The sequence below is a fragment of the Oncorhynchus masou genome, chromosome 18 (genome assembly GCF_036934945.1).
Source record: "Oncorhynchus masou masou isolate Uvic2021 chromosome 18, UVic_Omas_1.1, whole genome shotgun sequence".
In the NCBI taxonomy this organism is placed as follows: Eukaryota; Metazoa; Chordata; class Actinopteri; order Salmoniformes; family Salmonidae; genus Oncorhynchus; species Oncorhynchus masou.
In genome coordinates this window covers 64,411,058-64,429,297 of record NC_088229.1, presented here as the reverse complement: position 1 = coordinate 64,429,297, position 18,240 = coordinate 64,411,058, and the positions used below count along the sequence as shown (strand labels likewise).

The 18,240-nt window shown below is 46.2% G+C and overlaps 1 protein-coding gene across 1 annotated transcript in view; it reads left to right on the top strand.

Annotated features, from left to right (window-relative positions):
• Positions 1-605: 605 nt before the first annotated feature.
• Positions 606-18,240, top strand: part of LOC135505107 (serine-rich coiled-coil domain-containing protein 2-like) — a 77,334-nt gene continuing 59,699 nt past the window's right edge. Inside the window, 4 exon segments of the mRNA XM_064924198.1 lie at positions 606-863; positions 866-981; positions 1,026-2,086; positions 2,258-2,445. Coding sequence (XP_064780270.1) covers positions 639-863; positions 866-981; positions 1,026-2,086; positions 2,258-2,445 — 1,590 coding nt within the window. The 5' untranslated portion in view covers positions 606-638.

Genomic DNA, 18,240 nt, shown 5'->3' with positions numbered 1-18,240 from the left:
ATAACAAGAGTCAACAACTGAAGCATACTGAACAAGTTCCACAGCCTTACAACAGGCCTACTACAAGGCCTCAGTCAGGAAAGCTGTGTTGTAATTGGCTGAGTAGCATTGGAATTATTAGGGGTGTGGTACAGTATCTAGTATGGCATGTGGTTGTACTCTACCAAGTCCTGACTCTCAGTGCCTGCCCCTGCCAGTTAACCACTAGGTCTGCACACACCCTAGCCTTTTGAAGCACCAGGGCACTTTAATGGGCACAGTAAAGACTGCTTTCCCAGAACAGACGTTATTGATCTTTAACAGCTACTTTGCACTAAAGATTTGTCTGTTTCTCCTTAGCTTGAATAGAATATTCACAGAAAGTAACCGACTGTCATTTTACTGCATTTGATAGTCTTAGTCTACCTCTACTTTTTATTTTGTGTTAGAAATAACAGGTTTGGGTTGGTAATTTTAGCATGACATGTTCTCAAATCTTTCTGCCTTCCTCACTCTATTTTTCCTCCTTGTTCTGTCTTGGCCTCCCTCTCCTCCTCCTTCAATGTATCTCTTTCTCCTCCCCTTCTCTAAGTCCATCTCTCTCTCTTTCCCTCCACAGCTCTGCCAGCCCAGCACACCCATGATCCAGCAGGCAGCTGATGGAAGATCCGGTTCCCAACTTGCCCACCATGGTCTCCAGGCTGCCCAAGTTTGGCTCGCGCCCCACGGCTGTGGCTGCCACCGCCCCACTGACCAATGGGACCCGCCACCACCCTGCCTCCAGCACCACGGGCAAAGGGTTACCCACTGCCACCACCAGGCAGAACGGAACAATCCGGATGTCCTCCTCCTTCTCTCTGAAGTGGAAGAAGGGAAAGGGGGATACCCTGTGGAGAGGGGGGGGGACTCATGGGAGGAGGACAGAACTGGAGCTGAGCATCAACCCCGACAACCACAGCACTTACCAATGGTGGTACGGGAGATTAAGAAGCCGTCTAGCATGCCTGCCACAGTTAAGGTACAGGGTGTGCTTCCACCTGCCCCAGGACTATACGCTCCAGAACTGGGTCTCGCGGGGCTGTCCCCAAACAGGCCTTGTCTGGACAGAGTCTCGGCAATGGCAAAGCGGGTCTCAAAGGCCAGGCGGGTGGTGGTGGGCGGTCTGGGACCGGTTCAGTCAGGCGGGGCCAAAGCCGTGGTTCTCCCCACAGCAACCTGACCAGCAGCCTGTCCCAGTCCAGCGACAGCCTGGAGACGGCCACAGAGGAGAACATGGTGCGGTCCCAGAGCCTCACCCACGTCAAGAGGATCCCCTCCTCCACAGAGCCACCCATCATCCGCTCCTACTCCTTCAACAGGTCCTCGGAGCTGGCCAAGAAGCTGCCCAGGCCTCTAGCCAAGGCCCCGCTGGTCAAGACATCTCCCCTGGCCAGACCAACCCCTGTGCTGAGTAGTGGGGGGAGAGGAAAAGGCCTACATCTTAGTAAGTGTGGACCTAGACCAGTGCCAGGCAGGGCTGGGTTGGAAACAACTAGCTGCATCTTGCCACCCATCACACTGAAGAAGTCCTTACTACCTAGTTCAGCCTCCTCCACCACCAAGTCTTCGGCCCTCAGCTACAGGCTTACACGACCCTCTCTCATCAAGCAGCCTTACCTTGTCCTGGCCCCCACCTCCCAGAAGGTCCATGGCAACAGAAAGAAAAGCGAGGGGAGGAGGAACTCTGTGGAGATGCCCGCTGTCACCCCAGACCTGACCAGCATCACTGACAGCCCAGGGAGTACCCCAGAGGGCCTGCTAGAGGAGCCTGTGGCCCCCAGTGGTGTCCATCCCCTAGGAGAAGGCCTGGAGGACATGTCACTCTCCTCCACCTCCTCCCTGGAGCTCAACGACACCAGCGAGGAGTACATGGACGATTTTGACAACCTGGGAAATGGAGGAGACGGCATTCTGCTGCTCCCGGCCCAGGACGGAAGGCTCGATCAATCACAGCCTGACTTGGATGATGACAACGCAGACGTCAACCGACGGCACGGTGGAACCTCCATGACTGGCCTTCACAGCTTCCTGTCTGACAGTGTGGACTGGGCCAGGATGGGACTCACTGGTAAGATTTCACATTCATCAAAATAATTGACATAAAAGACTAAGGGCCGGTTTCTCAGACACAGGCCCTAAATGACATACCATAATACTAACCAAAAACAAATGAACTAATATTCCCTAAGTGATTAGGTAGCAGGCGAGTAACACCTCTTCCTTCACCTCTCTGTTTTAGGGGGGTTGTCTCGGCGTACTAGCCAGGCCCTGTCTGGGGGTGCAGATTACCCCCTTGGCTCATCTCTGGACCTGTCCCCCTCAGACTCTGGCTCAGGGGGGACCTACATGTGGGACGAGGAGGGTCTGGAGGCCCTTGGGACCATCACACACCCCTGTGGGAGTTACGACTCAGACCTCAACAGCATGGTGGGTCTGGATATAATACAATACCATTTAATATAATACACTATATATACAAAAGTATGTGGACACCCCTTCAAATGAGTGTATTCGACTATTTCAGCCACACCCATTGCTGACAGGTGCATAAAATCAAGCACACAGCCATGTAATCTCCATAGACAAACAGTGGCAGTAGAATGGCCTTACTGAAGAGCTCAGTGACTTTCAACGTGGCAGCGTCATAGGATGCCACCTTTCCAACAAGTCAGTTCGTCAAATTTCTGCCCTGCTAGAGCTGCCCCCGGTCAACTGTAAGTGCTGTTGACCGGGGACTCACAGAACGGGACCGCTGAAGCGCGTAGCTCGTAAAAATCATCTGTCCTCAGTTGCAACACTCACTACCGAGTTCCAAACTACCTCTGGAAGTAATGTCAGTACAATAACTGTTTGTCGGGAGGTTCATGAAATGGGTTTCCATGGCCGAGCAGCTGCACACAAGCCTAAGATCACTATGTACAATGCCAAGCGTCGGCTGGAGTGGTGTAAAGCTCTCCGCCGTTGGACTGCTGGAGCAGTTGAAGCACGTTCTCTGGAGTGATGAATCCCGATACTTGCCCAAATGCATAGTGCCAACTGTAAAGTTTGGTGGAGGGTGAATATTGTTCTGGGGCTGTTTTTCATGGTTAGGACTAGGTCCCTTAGTTCCAGTAAAGGGAAATCTTAATGCTACAGCATACAATGACATTCTAGATGATTCTGTGCTTCCAACTTTGTGGCAACAGTTTGGGAAAGGCCCTTTCCTGTTTCAGCATGACAATGCCCCTATGCACAAAGCGAGGTCCATACAGAAATATTTTGTTGATATCGGTGTGGAAGAACTAGACTGTCCTGCACAGAGCCTTGACCTCAACCCCATCAAACACCTTTGGGATGAATTGGAATGCTGACTGCGAGCCAGGCCTAATCGCCCAACATCAGTGCCCGTCCTCACTAATGCCCTTGTGGTTGAATGGAAGCAAATACCTGCAGCAATGTTTCAACATCTAGTGCAAAGCCTTCCCAGAAGAGTGAGGCTGTTATAGCAGCAAAGGGGGGACCAGCTCTATATTAATGCCTATGATTTTGGAATGAGATGTTCGACGAGCAGGTGTCCACATACTGTTGGTCATATAGTGTCGGTAAATGTCCTCGTTTGACCTGTGTACTATGACAATGTGACAACCTCCATCTTAAAATGCCAGAGCATGGTTGGTTGTGTGGTCTCTGCTTCACCACAATGCCTGCTTTAGTTTCTCCTTAAAGTTATTTAGCTCCCAACAGGATGGATTAAGTTTTAATCCATCATCGGAATGGGAGGCGTCGATCGTCAGTAGTACTTTGGTCTCTACTGCACGTGTGTTGGAGAACAAGTAGGATGTGTTTCTGTTTTACCGATTGCGCTTAATCCTCGCTGGCTGTCATAATGCGTTTAACCTTTGTCCAATGAACTTCTACTTTTACTTACACTTCTTTTTTAATAGTCAGCGTTTTACTTTCCCCTTTGCTGGAGTAGAAAACTTTCACCCTAGCTTCTTCCCTTATGTGGATTATCCTGGGTCATTTGTATTCTAGAGGGTCGGAGGTTGTCTTACTGCCTTTGACCTTAATGAGCTCACTGCCTGGCGCTGTTTCTGTACGGGGTCTCTGCCCACAGTATCACTGTCCCCAATCCTATATCACTACTCAGGACTTCAGGTCCCCAATGGTGCTGGTATTTCTCTGACCAGTGTACTGTATGCAGTCAGGGTTTATGCCATTCAATGCACCACTCTGCTCCTGTACATGTGCAAGACCTTTACATACAGTGCTTGTCTGTTTTTTCTGTTGTCTGTTTGAATACTTTTAAAGTGCATCTTTCTTTACTAACTAACCACTGACCTGAAAGTGATTGGTGAAAGCAATAGGCTGCAGACCATGCAATCTCAGCTTGTCAGGTTATTGATAAAAAAAATGTATTGAACCTTTTATTTAACTAGGCAAGTCAGTAAAGAACAAATTCTTATTTACAATGATAGCCTACACCAGCCGAACACGGACAACGCTGGGCCAATTGTGCGCCGCCCTATGGGACTTCCAATCACGGCCGGTTGTGATACAGCCTAGATTACATCAAGGAAGGAAGGAGGTAGTGCCTTTGTCTGCCGTCGGTCCTTGCTATCCAGAATCCATTGGACTTCCAACTCTGACGTCACCCCGTTGAAATTTAAAGGATCCCGGATCGCACTAACCTTGTGCATTACCAATCTAAGTACCCAACTTCCTGGATTTTAGCAAATAAATCAGTGGAGTGATGTTTAATTCGAGGGCACCTATTGGCTGTTGCCACGGGTGATTTCTCTGAAGCCTATCATCTGTCCAGAAAGAAGGATGCAGCCTCAGGACCAGAGGCAAGCAGAAGGATTATATTGCAGTCATTAACTGTACAAAGCACTTCTCTGAAAAGTGCTGAATCATTATAGGGTAGCATTATTATAAGACGAGCGTCAATACACATTGCAGCTCATCTCCAGTCATTCGTTTTAGTTAGGTCATGCAAAATACCTGGATTTGTTGCTTTGTTTTTGCTTCTCTATTGGAAATGAAGTACTTACGGTCCAGAACCTCTCAATACCCGTTTAGGGGCTTAAGTTCACAGCTCGGGTCCCGGTTTCTCGTTAGCGATGGTACATAGGCTTTAACGATGCATCTTTCCTACAACGGCCAAAGATATAACAGTACGTTCGCGAAATGCATCGTTGAGGCCTGTGTCGATACTGATGGGATCGAAGGACAGCACTGCTCTTGGATCAGCGTTCTCCGGTTTCAATCTTACCTTATCATTAGAATTATTCCACAATACTGACGATGGATCAGCTCCGAGAGAGATACGATCACCTATAGCAGCATATATTCAGGCATCTTATTCTAATGCTTACCCTATGATAATGCACTAAATCAAGATTTGGCACATCATTGCACACATTAAAGATCATGAAATATATTGAGTCAAATGACAGACAGTAGGCTAGAGTACAAATAGCTAAATAAAACTCAATTGAATTAACATGAACTTGATTTCAATATCATTCAAATATATAGCTCTATGTAGACTATAATGTACCTATAGTTTAGTACACTCATCTCCAGTTTCTATTTTAAGCGTCTTCATATCCTTGTTATACAAAGAAATGGACAACTTTTTGTATTTGTAGTCACTCACGTTTGTTCTGAAGTTATCGGCGGTCACAGAAAGACAGAGAACATATTGGTGTTGTGTTTGGTGGCGATATTCTGTGTAGAACGGGGGAAAAGACATCTCTTCTTCAAGCGGTCTGAGGCGGAGGTTAAATAACGAGCGCTTTCAAGAGCAGCTTTAGTAAAGGTGGTTTTGGGGAAGAGCTCGGTACTCCCACGAAGGTTCTAACAAATAAAGTAGCCTTAAGATGCTTTTGGGAAACTGGGGCCCTGGCCTATTTCCTTATATATTCAGCACAGCTCTTACTGTGATTTTGGCTGGGTTGTATTTAGTCTGATCATTTGGGGATTTTCCAGGAAGAGCACCTTCGGACAGGATAGACATATTATGACGTAATGTTTTGACCGTTTTTACGAATCATTTTGAGTCCAACAGTTGGGACCCACGTCACCCACATTGGACTATAATCATCTCATGGGATCTCATAATAGTTTGACTGCAGCTAATCAGCGCCATAGACACACTGTTGTACAGTACATGCATGTCTGTTGGTATGTTTAAAGTTGTACTTGAGCGACCTCTACTGGAGACTGTAAGCACTGCCACTGTTGCACTCAGCACCGTAGGCTTTTACAGTACACTGTCTCTGTGCAGTACAGAAGAATCCAGCTGTAGGATAGCATAGACGGGTTGGTTGTTTAGCAACAAAAGCGAGGCGTACGCAACTGTGGCAAAACAGATTTAGATTAGCGGTCACCAACCTTTTCTGAGTCGAGTCAAAATGCAAGCTGAGATCTACTGCTTAGATTTAGAAAAAAAAAACATAAGCTTTCAACATTAACCAATTAAAAACAGTTCTGTAGTAGCAATGAGGTTTGTGCAGTTTATATGCCCAATACATAATCACTGCATATTGGCTATGGTTGAATCACCCTGCCAATGTTGTTCTTTTCAGACCATTAAAAAATGGGTATATGATCACACTGATAATAGATCATTTGTTGTATTACTTGTGAGCATAGTATGCTTTTTAAAAGTTTTTACTTGACTTAGACTGACCATCAGATGCAGGCCACCCGACTCATCGTCCCTCCGCTCTCCCTCCCTTGGCTGAGAAAAGGGTCCAGCTGATTGCGAAACTCAAGTCGCACTGCATTATTTCTGCCTCATGCACCAATTCATGCTGTTACCCCGGTGACCAGAGAAAGTGAAATAGTGATATTAAAAAAAGACACACTGCTAATAATAAGGCAAGCTTCTGGAAACACTTTGCTCTACTCATTCATTGCAGCTGCAGTGCTAATTATAGCGGAAGTGGGGAGAAAGCTTGTAAAAGTGTTACCAGTGCCGAATAACAACTTTAAACATGAACTTACTCATAAAATCAGCAGCTATTTGTTGAGTCTCTCTCTAGTCATGGTTTTAAAAGTTTTGAATTCTCACAGTATCAACTTTTCTGTGCGTTGGAGGCTTCCTTTTACAGTCTGTGGCTTGAGGAAACTGTGTCGACACAGTGATCTGATCTATTTGATTGGCCAGCGGTAGGCCTACAGGTGCACTTGATTTTCTCTCTGGCCTGCTGGGTATGCAGATTTCTGCAATTCAGACACATGCAATTGTTCAAAATGGAAACACAGTGCCTTCCCGGCAAGTAGGGCTGCTGAATTAAGTGCACCTACCGCCAACAGCACGAAACATATATAAAATAAAAAGAGGAACGGAAGGCATTGGATATTTTACAGATATGTTTGGTGATCGACTAGGAATGCCTTGGAGCTCGACCAGTCAATCGCGATCGACCGGTTGGTGATCACTGGCTTAGATTGTCGACAAACATGTAAGCTTAATTTTGTCTCCAAATACATTTGCTTAATGAGCACTTGTCTCTCTGATAAATCGTTACAGTTGTTGGTTAGATAGCTAGCGAATTTGAGCCATATTAGCATTGACTTGAAATCAGTCGAAACACCCCAAAACTTGGTATCAACAACAAGCTGGAAGAAGCATCTTCGATTCCCCCACATAGCTAGGAAGGATGACGAGAAGTTGCCACCTGGCTACTACAACAACAACATTTTGTAAGTCGCTCTGGATAAGAGCGTCTGCCAAATGACTTAAATGTAATGTAAATGTAACATCCTGACTTCTGTCCCAAGGAAGCGTGTACATTTGTTTTCTTGAAGTTGTCAGCTAAACCTTCTATTGATCAGCAAGTGTATCCACAGTTCACACAAAGTATTACCTAAGACAGTACTGTATGAAGATAGGCTAAAACTGCTTCTCCAATAGAAATCCTCGATCACACTTGTAGGTGATGCCGTGGCGACGTTGGCTAGCTAAGCTCATGCGTAGAAACAAGTCTCGTGCCGAACTGCGCATGTGCAGGCTGTCAAATCAAAGGCCCCCCCTTCGATATAAAGTTGTTTTTGAAATCGTGTCAGTTTGTCACTTTCATGAGGTTGGAGTAATAACATGTTAAACTACATTGGCTCGGATTTCGAGAAAATTATCAACTGAGGAATAATTTTTCACTTCTCCCAACCCAAAACCCCGGCCTGGGATATCAGGTCTGTTTCGCAAGTGTTCCCGGGATGTTGCACCCCCGGGTTAAGAAACTCTGTGGTAATGCTGTCAGTAAGTCTGTGCCAGATAGATGAGATGTATTAGTTTACAGTGCTTTCAGAAAGTATTCATACCCCTTGACTTTTTCCACATTTTCTTGTTATAGCCTGAATTTAAAGTGGATTAAATTGACCCTAAATGAGTTCAGGAGTAAAAATGTGCTTAACAAGTTGCATGGACTCACTCTGTGTGCAATAATAGTTTTTACCATGATTTTTCAATGACTACCTCATCTCTGTACCGCACACATACAATTATCTGTAAGGTACCTCAGTAGAACAGTGCATTTCAAACACAGATTCAACCACAATCACCAGGGAGGTTTTCCAATGCATCTCAAAGAAGGGTACCTATTGTTAGATAACATTTGTTTAAAAAAGCAGACATTAAATATTCCTTTGAGCATGATGAAGTTATTAATTACACTTTGGATGGTGTATCAATACACCCAGTCACTACAAAGATACAGGCATCCTTCCTAACGCAGTTGCCGGAGAGGAAGGAAATCGCTCAGGGATTTCACCATGAGGCTAATGGTGATTTTAAAACAGTTACAGAGTTGAATGGCTGTGATAGGAGAAAACTGAGGATGCATCAACAACATTGTAGTTACTCCACAATACTAACCTAATTGACAGTGAAAAGAAGGAAGCCTGTACACAATACCAGTAATCCTAAACATGCATTCTGTTAGTAAGGCACTAAAGTAATAATGCAACAAATGTGGCAACGCAATTAACTTTTTGTCTGGAAAACAAAATGTTATGTTTGTGGCAAATCCAATGCAACACATTGAGTACCACTGTCAATATTTTCAAGCATGGTGATGGCTGCATCATGTTATGGGTATGATTGATGAATTCACCTTTAAGCAGGACCTAAAACACAAAGCCAAATCCACACTGGAGTTGCTTACCAAGCATGTTCCTGAGTGGATAGTTATAGTTTTGACTTAAATCTGATTGAAAATCTATGGCAAGACTAGAAAATGGTTGCCTAGCGATGATCAACAACTAATTTGACAGAGCTTGAACGTTTTTGAAAATTATAATGTGCAAATATTGTACAATTCAGATGTGCAAAGCTCTTAGAGACTTACCCAAAAAGACTCAGAGCTGTAATCGCAGCCGAAGGTGATTCTAACATGTATTGACTCAAGGGTGTGAATACTTATGTAAATTATATATTTCATTTGCAAACATTTCTAAAAACATGTTTTCACTTTGTCATTATGGGGTTTTGTGTGTGTGTGTGTGTGTCGGTGAGAAAAAAATAAATCTGGAATATGTCAAGGGGTATGAATACTTTCTGAAGGCACTGTATATTTATTGGTAATGCTGTAAGATACCTGTATAATGATTCTATTGAATTAAACCACGGACCACGGAGACACTAGTGAAACTTCAGAAATTAATTCAAGAGTATGAAACAGAAAGAATTACGTTATGGTAGATTCCTTCAGAGTGATTCCTCACGAAACACAGGGCAAAAAAAATCCAACATTATTTTGGGGATTTTCACAAATTGCAATCCATAGAATAGTTGGAGGAAGGATAGTTGACATACAGTGGGGCAAAAAAGTATGAGAAAAGAAAATCCAGAAAATCACATTGTAGGATTTTTAATGAATTTATTTGCAAATTATGGTGGAAACCTGGACTTTCAACTCCCTCCAAAGATTTTCTATGGGGTTGAGATCTGGAGACTGGCTAGGCCACCCCAGGACCTTGAAATGCTTCTTACGAAGCCACTCCTTCATTGCTCGGGCGGTGTGTTTGGGATCATTGTCATGCTGACAGACCCAGCCACGTTTCATCTTCAATGCCCTTGCTAATGTTAGGCTTTGTTACTTTCGTCCCAGCTCTCTGCAGGTGATTCACTAGGTCCCCACGTGTGGTTCTGGGATTTTTTGCTCACCGTTCTTGTGATCATTTTGACCCCACGGGGTGAGATCTTGCGTGGAGCCCCAGATCGAGGGAGATTATCAGTGGTCTTGTATGTCTTCCATTTCCTAATAATTGCTCCCACAGTTGATTTCTTCAAACCAAGCTGCTTACCTATTGCAGATTCAGTCTTCCCAGCCTGGTGCAGGTCTACAATTTTGTTTCTGGTGTCCTTTGACAGCTCTTTGGTGCCATTAACAGGTGCCATTAATACAGGTAACGAGTGGAGGACAGAGGAGCCTCTTAAAGAAGAAGTTACAGGTCTGTGAGAGCCAGTAATCTTGCTTGTTTGTAGGTGACCAAATACTTATTTTCCACCATAATTTGCAAATAAATTCATAAAAAATCATACAATGTGATTTTCTGGATTTTTTTTTCTAATTTTGTCTGTCATAGTTGAAGTGTACCTATGATGAAAATTACAGGTCTCTCATCTTTTTAAGTAGGAGAACTTGCACAATTGGTGGCTGACAATACTTTTTTGCCCCACTGTATGTTTGACATTTGCAATCAAAAGCATAATTGATAAATAATTAATCAAAGGCATATTTATGATATTTTGGGCTTACCCAGGCCACCTTTAAGACTCCATAGTGTTTCATCTGTAGATGTTACAAAGCAAACATTGGTGCCTTATTACCGCTTGCTCTGTAATACGAGTAGTATTTTGATTTCACCGAGCATTTTTTTACATTAATTTATGAATATTGATTTGTGGTATTCACTATTTGATTATTGATTTGTGGTGCTTCACTATTTGGCATTTTATATATATATATATATATATATATATATATATATATATATATATATATATATATATATATATATATACAGTCAAGTGAAAAAGAAAGTACACCCTCTTAGGAAAGTTGTCTTTGGACACATGGATGTTTGAGCTAAATTCCAAACACATTCATTAAGGTAACCCAATTGAACAAATCACACACAAAAATAATTTTACTTTGAAAATGTTATGCAATTAAAATAAACAAAAATTATATTTCCTTATGCAGAAAGAATTGTACACCCCTACCTTTACCATCACCTAAATTAGGGTCAGGTGCACCCAAACAGGTGTAAATGATTAGGGAATCATCACCCCGGGGAGGGTCCAGCGATCCCAATTTGATATGTTGAACAATTATACAGAAAATGTGCCTAAATGTGCCAACTTTTTGTCTGGGTTTCGTGAGGATTAACTCTTCAATATTCAGAACTTGAACAGGCAAGGATCGTTTTCCACCCCAGAACAGATAACGGGGTTTCAGATGAGTACATGCTAGGGCAACCTAAGGAAGTGCAGACTTCGTATCAGGGAGCTCATTATAGAGAGAGGGTGGGGGAATGAACTCAAGAGAGCGAAAGAAATAGAGGAAAGGAGAAATGGGGAGAAAGGCAGGGAACAAGAGTAAGTGGTAGAGAAGTAGGGAGCTCGATGGGGGGATGGGGGAAGAAAGAGAGACCGTTGGGGGGACCGATGGGGACGAACAGAGACTGCCAGAGATGCGGACAGCGCCAGTTACGAGGACCTCTGGCAGATAGCGCCAGAGACGAGGACCTCTGGCAGAGACGTGGACAGTGCCAGAGACGAGGACCGCTGGGGAGACGCGGACAGCGCCTGAGACGAGGACCGCTGGGGAGACGCGGACAGCGCCTGAGACGAGGACCTCTGGGGAGACGCGGACAGTGCCAGAGACGAGGACCTCTGGGGAGACGCGGACAGCGCCTGAGACGAGGACCTCTGGCGGACAGCGCCTGAGACGCGGACCTCTGGCGGACAGCGCCTGAGACGAGGACCTCTGGCGGACAGCGCCTGAGACGCGGACCTCTGGCGGACAGCGCCTGAGACGCGGACCTCTGGCGGACAGCGCCTGAGACGAGGACCTCTGGCGGACAGCGCCTGAGACGAGGACCTCTGGCGGACAGCGCCTGAGACGAGGACCTCTGGCGGACAGCGCCTGAGACGAGGACCTCTGGCGGACAGCGCCTGAGACGAGGACCTCTGGCGGACAGCGCCTGAGACGCGGACCTCTGGCGGACAGCGCCAGAGATGCGGACCTCTGGCGGACAGCGCCTGAGACGAGGACCTCTGGCGGACAGCGCCTGAGACGAGGACCTCTGGCGGACAGCGCCTGAGACGAGGACCTCTGGCGAGGACCTCTGGCGGACAGCGCCTGAGACGAGGACCTCTGGCGGACAGCGCCTGAGACGCGGACCTCTGGCGGACAGCGCCAGAGACGCCGACCTCTGGCGGACAGCGCCAGAGACGCCGACCTCTGGCGGACAGCGCCAGAGACGCCGACCTCTGGCGGACAGCGCCAGAGACGCGGACAGCGCCAGAGACGCGGACAGCGCCAGAGACGCGGACAGCGCCAGGGACTTGGACAGGCAGTCGGAGAGAGACAGAGAGAGAACCAAGCCCTCTAAAACTGTCATATCTGCAGCTCCGGGAATTGCCTTCTGAACGAAAATTGAATTTATTCTGAATATCTGCGGGGGTATTAAAGTCAAATAAGTTTAATTATGTCTGTGGTTGTGACATGATCGGGCCCCAAGCCGCACTCACCCAGTGGCGGCGGCTGCCTCGGTTTCTTCAGAGGCTTGTGATTAGCTTTGAAAAATGAATGCCTCCTGTGCTGCTCTCTTTTAAAAGGGGACAGAGAGAGCAGTGGTGCTTCACTAGGGACTGAAAGAGCGGTGTGTTAGTTAAAGCATCTGCCCCGGAAGCATGATATATTCAGCCACAGCTGTTTGATAGACTTCCACGCTCCTCCAGACAGAGCAGGGAGCCCACTGTCATCATTATACAGTGACTGCTCTTCAAAATACTTCTAGAATCATTTTCAACCAGGCTGAGGTATTTGATTAGGTTTTTCATTTATATTATTCAGTCCAAAGGTGGAAAAAATACTCAATTGTCATACTTGTGTAAAAGTAAAGATACCTTTTATTATAAACTCAAGTGAAAGTAACTTAGTAAAATACTATTTGACTAAAATTTAAAATGTACTTAAGTACAGTGGTGGAAAAAATACTCAATTGTCATAATTGAGTAAAAGTACAAAGTGAAAGTAAATGCTACACATCAAATTCCTTATACTTAGCAAACCAGACAGCACATTTTCCAGGATCCAGTGCAGACCTTTTTCCATTTCTGAGTAACAATTCAGTACCTTAATGGGATTGTTAAAATGGTCAAAAAGAAACACAAATAGCTTCTTAGAAAATAACAATTTTTCAAGCAAGATGTCACCAGGCAGGTCAAAACGCACAGTTTGTAGTGGTTAAGGTTCTGCATTTCAAGAAGGCAAAAGTAGCTTAGTAGTAGTCTTTTGCAAATGAGTGTACAAAACATTAGGAACACCTGTTCTTTCTGTGACAGATTGACCAGGTGAACGCTATGATCCCTTATTGATGTCACTTGTTAAATCCACTTCAAACAATGTAGCTGAAAGGGAGGGGACAGGTTAAATAAGGATTTTTAGGCCTTGAGACAATTGAGACATGGATTGCCTTTGAACAGGGTATGGTAGTAGGTGCCAAGAGCACCGGTTTGTGTCAAGAATTGCAATGCTGCTGGGTTTTTCACGCTCAACGGTTTCCCGTGTGTATCAAGAATGGTCCACCACCCAAAGAAATTCCAGCCAACTTGACACAACTGTGGGAAGCATTGGAGTCAACATGGGCCAGCAGCCCTGTGCAACGCTTTTGACTTCTTGTAGAGTCCATTGACGAATTGTGTCTGTGCAACTCAATATTAGAAAGATGTCCTTAATGTTTTGTACACTCGGTTTATATACAGTGCATTCAGAAAGTATTCAGACCTCTTCCCTTTTACCACATTCATGAAATCATTTTTTTCCCTCAGCAATCTACACACAATACCCCATAATGACAAAACAAAAACAGGTTTTTCATTTTTTACAGATCTGGGGAAGGGTCCCAAAAATTGTCTGCAGTTTTGAAGGTCCCCAAGAACACAGTGGCCTCCATCCTTCTTAAATGTAAGACGTTTGGAAACACCAAGACTCTCCCTAGAGCTGGCTGCTCGGCTAAACTGAGCAATCGGGGGAGAAGGGCCTTGGTCAGCGAGGTGACCAAGAACCCGATGGTCACTCTGACAGAGCTCCAGAGTTCCTCTGTGGAGATGGGAGAACCTTCCAGAAGAAACATCTCTGCAGCGCTACTCCAATCAGACCTTTATGGTAGAGTGGCCAGATGGAAGCCACTCCTCAGTAAAAGGCACAGTAAAAGACCGCTTGGAGTTTGCCACACGGCACCTAAAGGACTCTCAGTCCATGAGAAACAAGATTCTCTGGTCTGATGAAACCAAGATTGAATTATTTTGCCTGAATGCCAAGCGTCGCATCTGGAGAAGCATGGTGATGGCAGCATCATACTGAGGGGATGTTTTTCAGCGGCAAGGGCTGGGAGGATTGAGTCAGGATTGAGGCAAAGATGAACTGAGCAAAGTACAGAGAGATCCTTGATGACAACCTGCTCAGGACCTCAGACTGGGGCGAAGGTTCACCTTCCAACAGGACAAAGACCCTAAGCACACAGCCAAGACCACGCATGTGTGGCTTCAGGCAAAGTCTCTGAATGTCAATGGTTGGCCCAGCCAGAGCCCATACTTGAACCCGATCTAACATCTCTCAAGAGACCTGAAAATAGCTGTGCAGCGACGCTCCCCATCTAACCTGACAGAGTTTAAGAGGATCTGCAGAGAAAAATGGGACAAACTCCCAAAATACAGGTGTGCCAAGCTTGTAGTGTCATACCCAAGAAGACTCGAGGTTGTAATTGCTGCCAAAGGTGCTTCAACAAAGTACTAGTAAAGGGTCTGATTACTTATGTAAATGTGATATTTCAGTTTTGTATTTTTAATACATTTGCAAACATTTAAAAAAAAATAAGTGTTTGGTTTGTCATTATGGAGTATTGTATGTAGATTGATGAGGGACAGTGTGCTGGGCTCCTGGACCTAGTGTCCCATGCTGGCGTCCGTCCCATATCCTGCTCTGTCACTCTCCGTGTGGGAAGGTCCCTTATGCTAAGGCTACATCAGCCCCTGAGCCGTCCCTCCGCTGAGCACTCTTTTCATCACAGAACCGACACTGCTCTACATCAGCCCGCTAAACTGCCAAAGACGTGCCATGTCTAGGCCAGATTTAGCTTCAGTAGGCTGAATTGTATCGATGCTGTGTTTCAGTGCACAAGGCTGTGATGTTCTAGTCACATGGTTTTATTGGGACATACAGTGTCCATATCACATCAGGTAGCAACAAAAGTCCAGGTAGTTTGTATGCTTTAATAGCCAATTCATATGTTGATAATGACTTCGCATGATCACCATAAATGCCTGTCGGCGACAGCTATTGATTTGGCTCTTCCAGTCTTGTCCCCAGAAGGTTTTGTTTCCATGTAGCCTACGTTGCTTGTGTAAGACTCCTATTATAGTAGGGTGCTGTATATAAAACGTTGTATGCAGACAGGCCACAGGGTGGCAGTGTTGGTCCAAGATGGGTGTGATGGCTGGTGAAGGCTATAGGCCTGCAGGCTGTGATAGGCATGTAGGGGAGTCACCATCGCCCTCATTCATGCTTCTCACGGCTCAGATCCCCACCGCCCATCCCCTTATCCTCACTTCCTCTTTTGCTCTCTGTCTCGCTCTCACACACACACACACACACGAACAGAACTAACTCCAGTGCGTGGGAGAGGAGTAACTCCAGTGCGTGGGAGAGGAGTAACTCCAGTGTGTGGGAGAGGGCTAACTCCAGTGTGTGGGAGAGGGCTAACTCCAGTGTGTGGGAGAGGAGTAACTCCAGTGTGTGGGAGAGGAGTAACTCCAGTGCGTGGGAGAGGAGTAACTCCAGTGTGTGGGAGAGGAGTAACTCCAGTGTGTGGGAGAGGAGTAACTCCAGTGCGTGGGAGATGAGTAACTCCAGTGCGTGGGAGAGGAGTAACTCCAGTGCGTGGGAGAGGAGTAACTCCAGTGCGTGGGAGAGGAGTAACTCCAGTGCGTGGGAGAGGAGTAACTCCAGTGCGTGGGAGAGGAGTAACTCCAGTGCGTGGGAGAGGAGTAACTCCAGTGCGTGGGAGAGGAGTAACTCCAGTGCGTGGGAGAGGAGTAACTCCAGTGCGTGGGAGAGGAGTAACTCCAGTGCGTGGGAGAGGAGTAACTCTAGTGCGTGGGAGGAGTAACTCCAGTGCGTGGGAGAGGAGTAACTCCAGTGCGTGGGAGAGGAGTAACTCTAGTGCGTGGGAGAGGAGTAACTCTAGTGCGTGGGAGAGGTGTAACTCTAGTGCGTGGGAGAGTGCGTGGGGAGTAACTCCAGTGCGTGGGAGAGGAGTAACTCCAGTGCGTGGGAGTGGGGAGTAACTCCAGTGCGTGGGAGAGGGCTAACTCTAGTGCGTGGGAGAGGGCTAACTCCAGTGCGTGGGAGAGGGCTAACTCTAGTGCGTGGGAGAGGGCTAACTCCAGTGTGTGGGAGAGGAGTAACTCCAGTGCGTGGGAGAGGAGTAACTCTAGTGTGTCTGGTCAGACACCTCATTGTTCTCCTTGGAGTTTGTGTCTCTCTTATAAATAAAGCCACCAAGTTGGATGGTATTGGCAATGCTTGGAAATTCTGCAGAGGAATATACACTGAAAATATGATCTTGTGTGTTTCCTCTGCAATGCACCTGTATTATCCACCTGCACTCGTGGTTTTGTAAAATACAACAGACCATATCTGGTAGAGGATACCAAGTACAGAAGCAGCAGATATAGTTGTGTTTAATCCATCCAAGGTCAGAAACCTGGCCCCAAGCCCCTAACTATTTCCCTCCTTGGCAGCGTGCACATGACCCAGAACCTCCCTTACTCTTCTGCATATCTCTTTCTCGCTCTCTCTTTTCCCCCCCGACATTCCTCCCAGATCCTCACAGAGAGACTGCCAGAAGCCAGCTCTTTTAATCCCTGCACTGATTCTCACATCAAAGCTCTCTGGGTCTCTCTTGGCCTAATGTTCCGAATGGGCTCTTGATTAGCCGGTAGAGGTGGCAGCCTCTAGGTGTCTTTGTTTTAGTCATTAGGCTAAGCGGAGGCTCAGTCAGCCTATTGTGTCGATACTAAATAGGTCATGTTTACTGTGCATTAGGGACCTGGAATGAACTGTGTGATTGATGGATGGATGGAATGGAAAGCCATCCTACAGCGTACAATGGATCCCATCGCTGCACAAAACACACTCTGTAATGTATTGCCCCTTTATACTCTTATGAGAAGGATAGGAGAGCTAGCCTATGCTGTAATGGCTGTAAGGCAAAAACAACCTCCCATTATAAGCTTTATGGTGACACATAGGTGAAAGGTGATGAATAGTGTTCTCTCCCTGTGAATAAGCGTGGCGATAAGTGTCTCCAGTGTATCTGCAGAGCAACCCCGCTGCCTCCTCCGTGTGGCCTCGAAAGCATACGCCTGTAGTCAGTGCTCTGACACAAGCAGGATTTACTCAGTGCGTGAGCGTAGCGCCGATTTAATCAGGCTCGTGATGGGCCTGACCTTTTCCTTCCACTTTACTGATACTGCTTGACAATGTCATTACCCTTCAGCTCACTCTCTCCCTCTCCTAGCCTCCGCCTCTGACACACACTGCCACAACGCACACCAAGGCACTAAAAGGCTGATCTCTCATCTCCATTACTGTGGTAGACCTTTAGTGGTGGCTAGGACATAGCATGGCCCATACAAAATTCTGCAACCTCAAGTTTGCGTTTGATCATTTCTGTTTGAGAATGATATTGAATGTTCGGTTCAAACACTGTGGATAGTTGTCTTAACGCAGTGCGCTGGACAAGGCTAGGCTGGTCTCTCAATAAGCCAGTCCTGGTCTGGTCTCTCCGCATGACCCACCCGTTTTTTTAGCCCAGTGAGACAGCAGCCCAGAGCCAGGATGGCCGGGTGATAACGTTTGCCTCTCACTAAGGCCCCGATGAGTCAATGATGTTGACAGGGCTGACGCTGCTATGTAAAACTTTTAATGGGTCTTG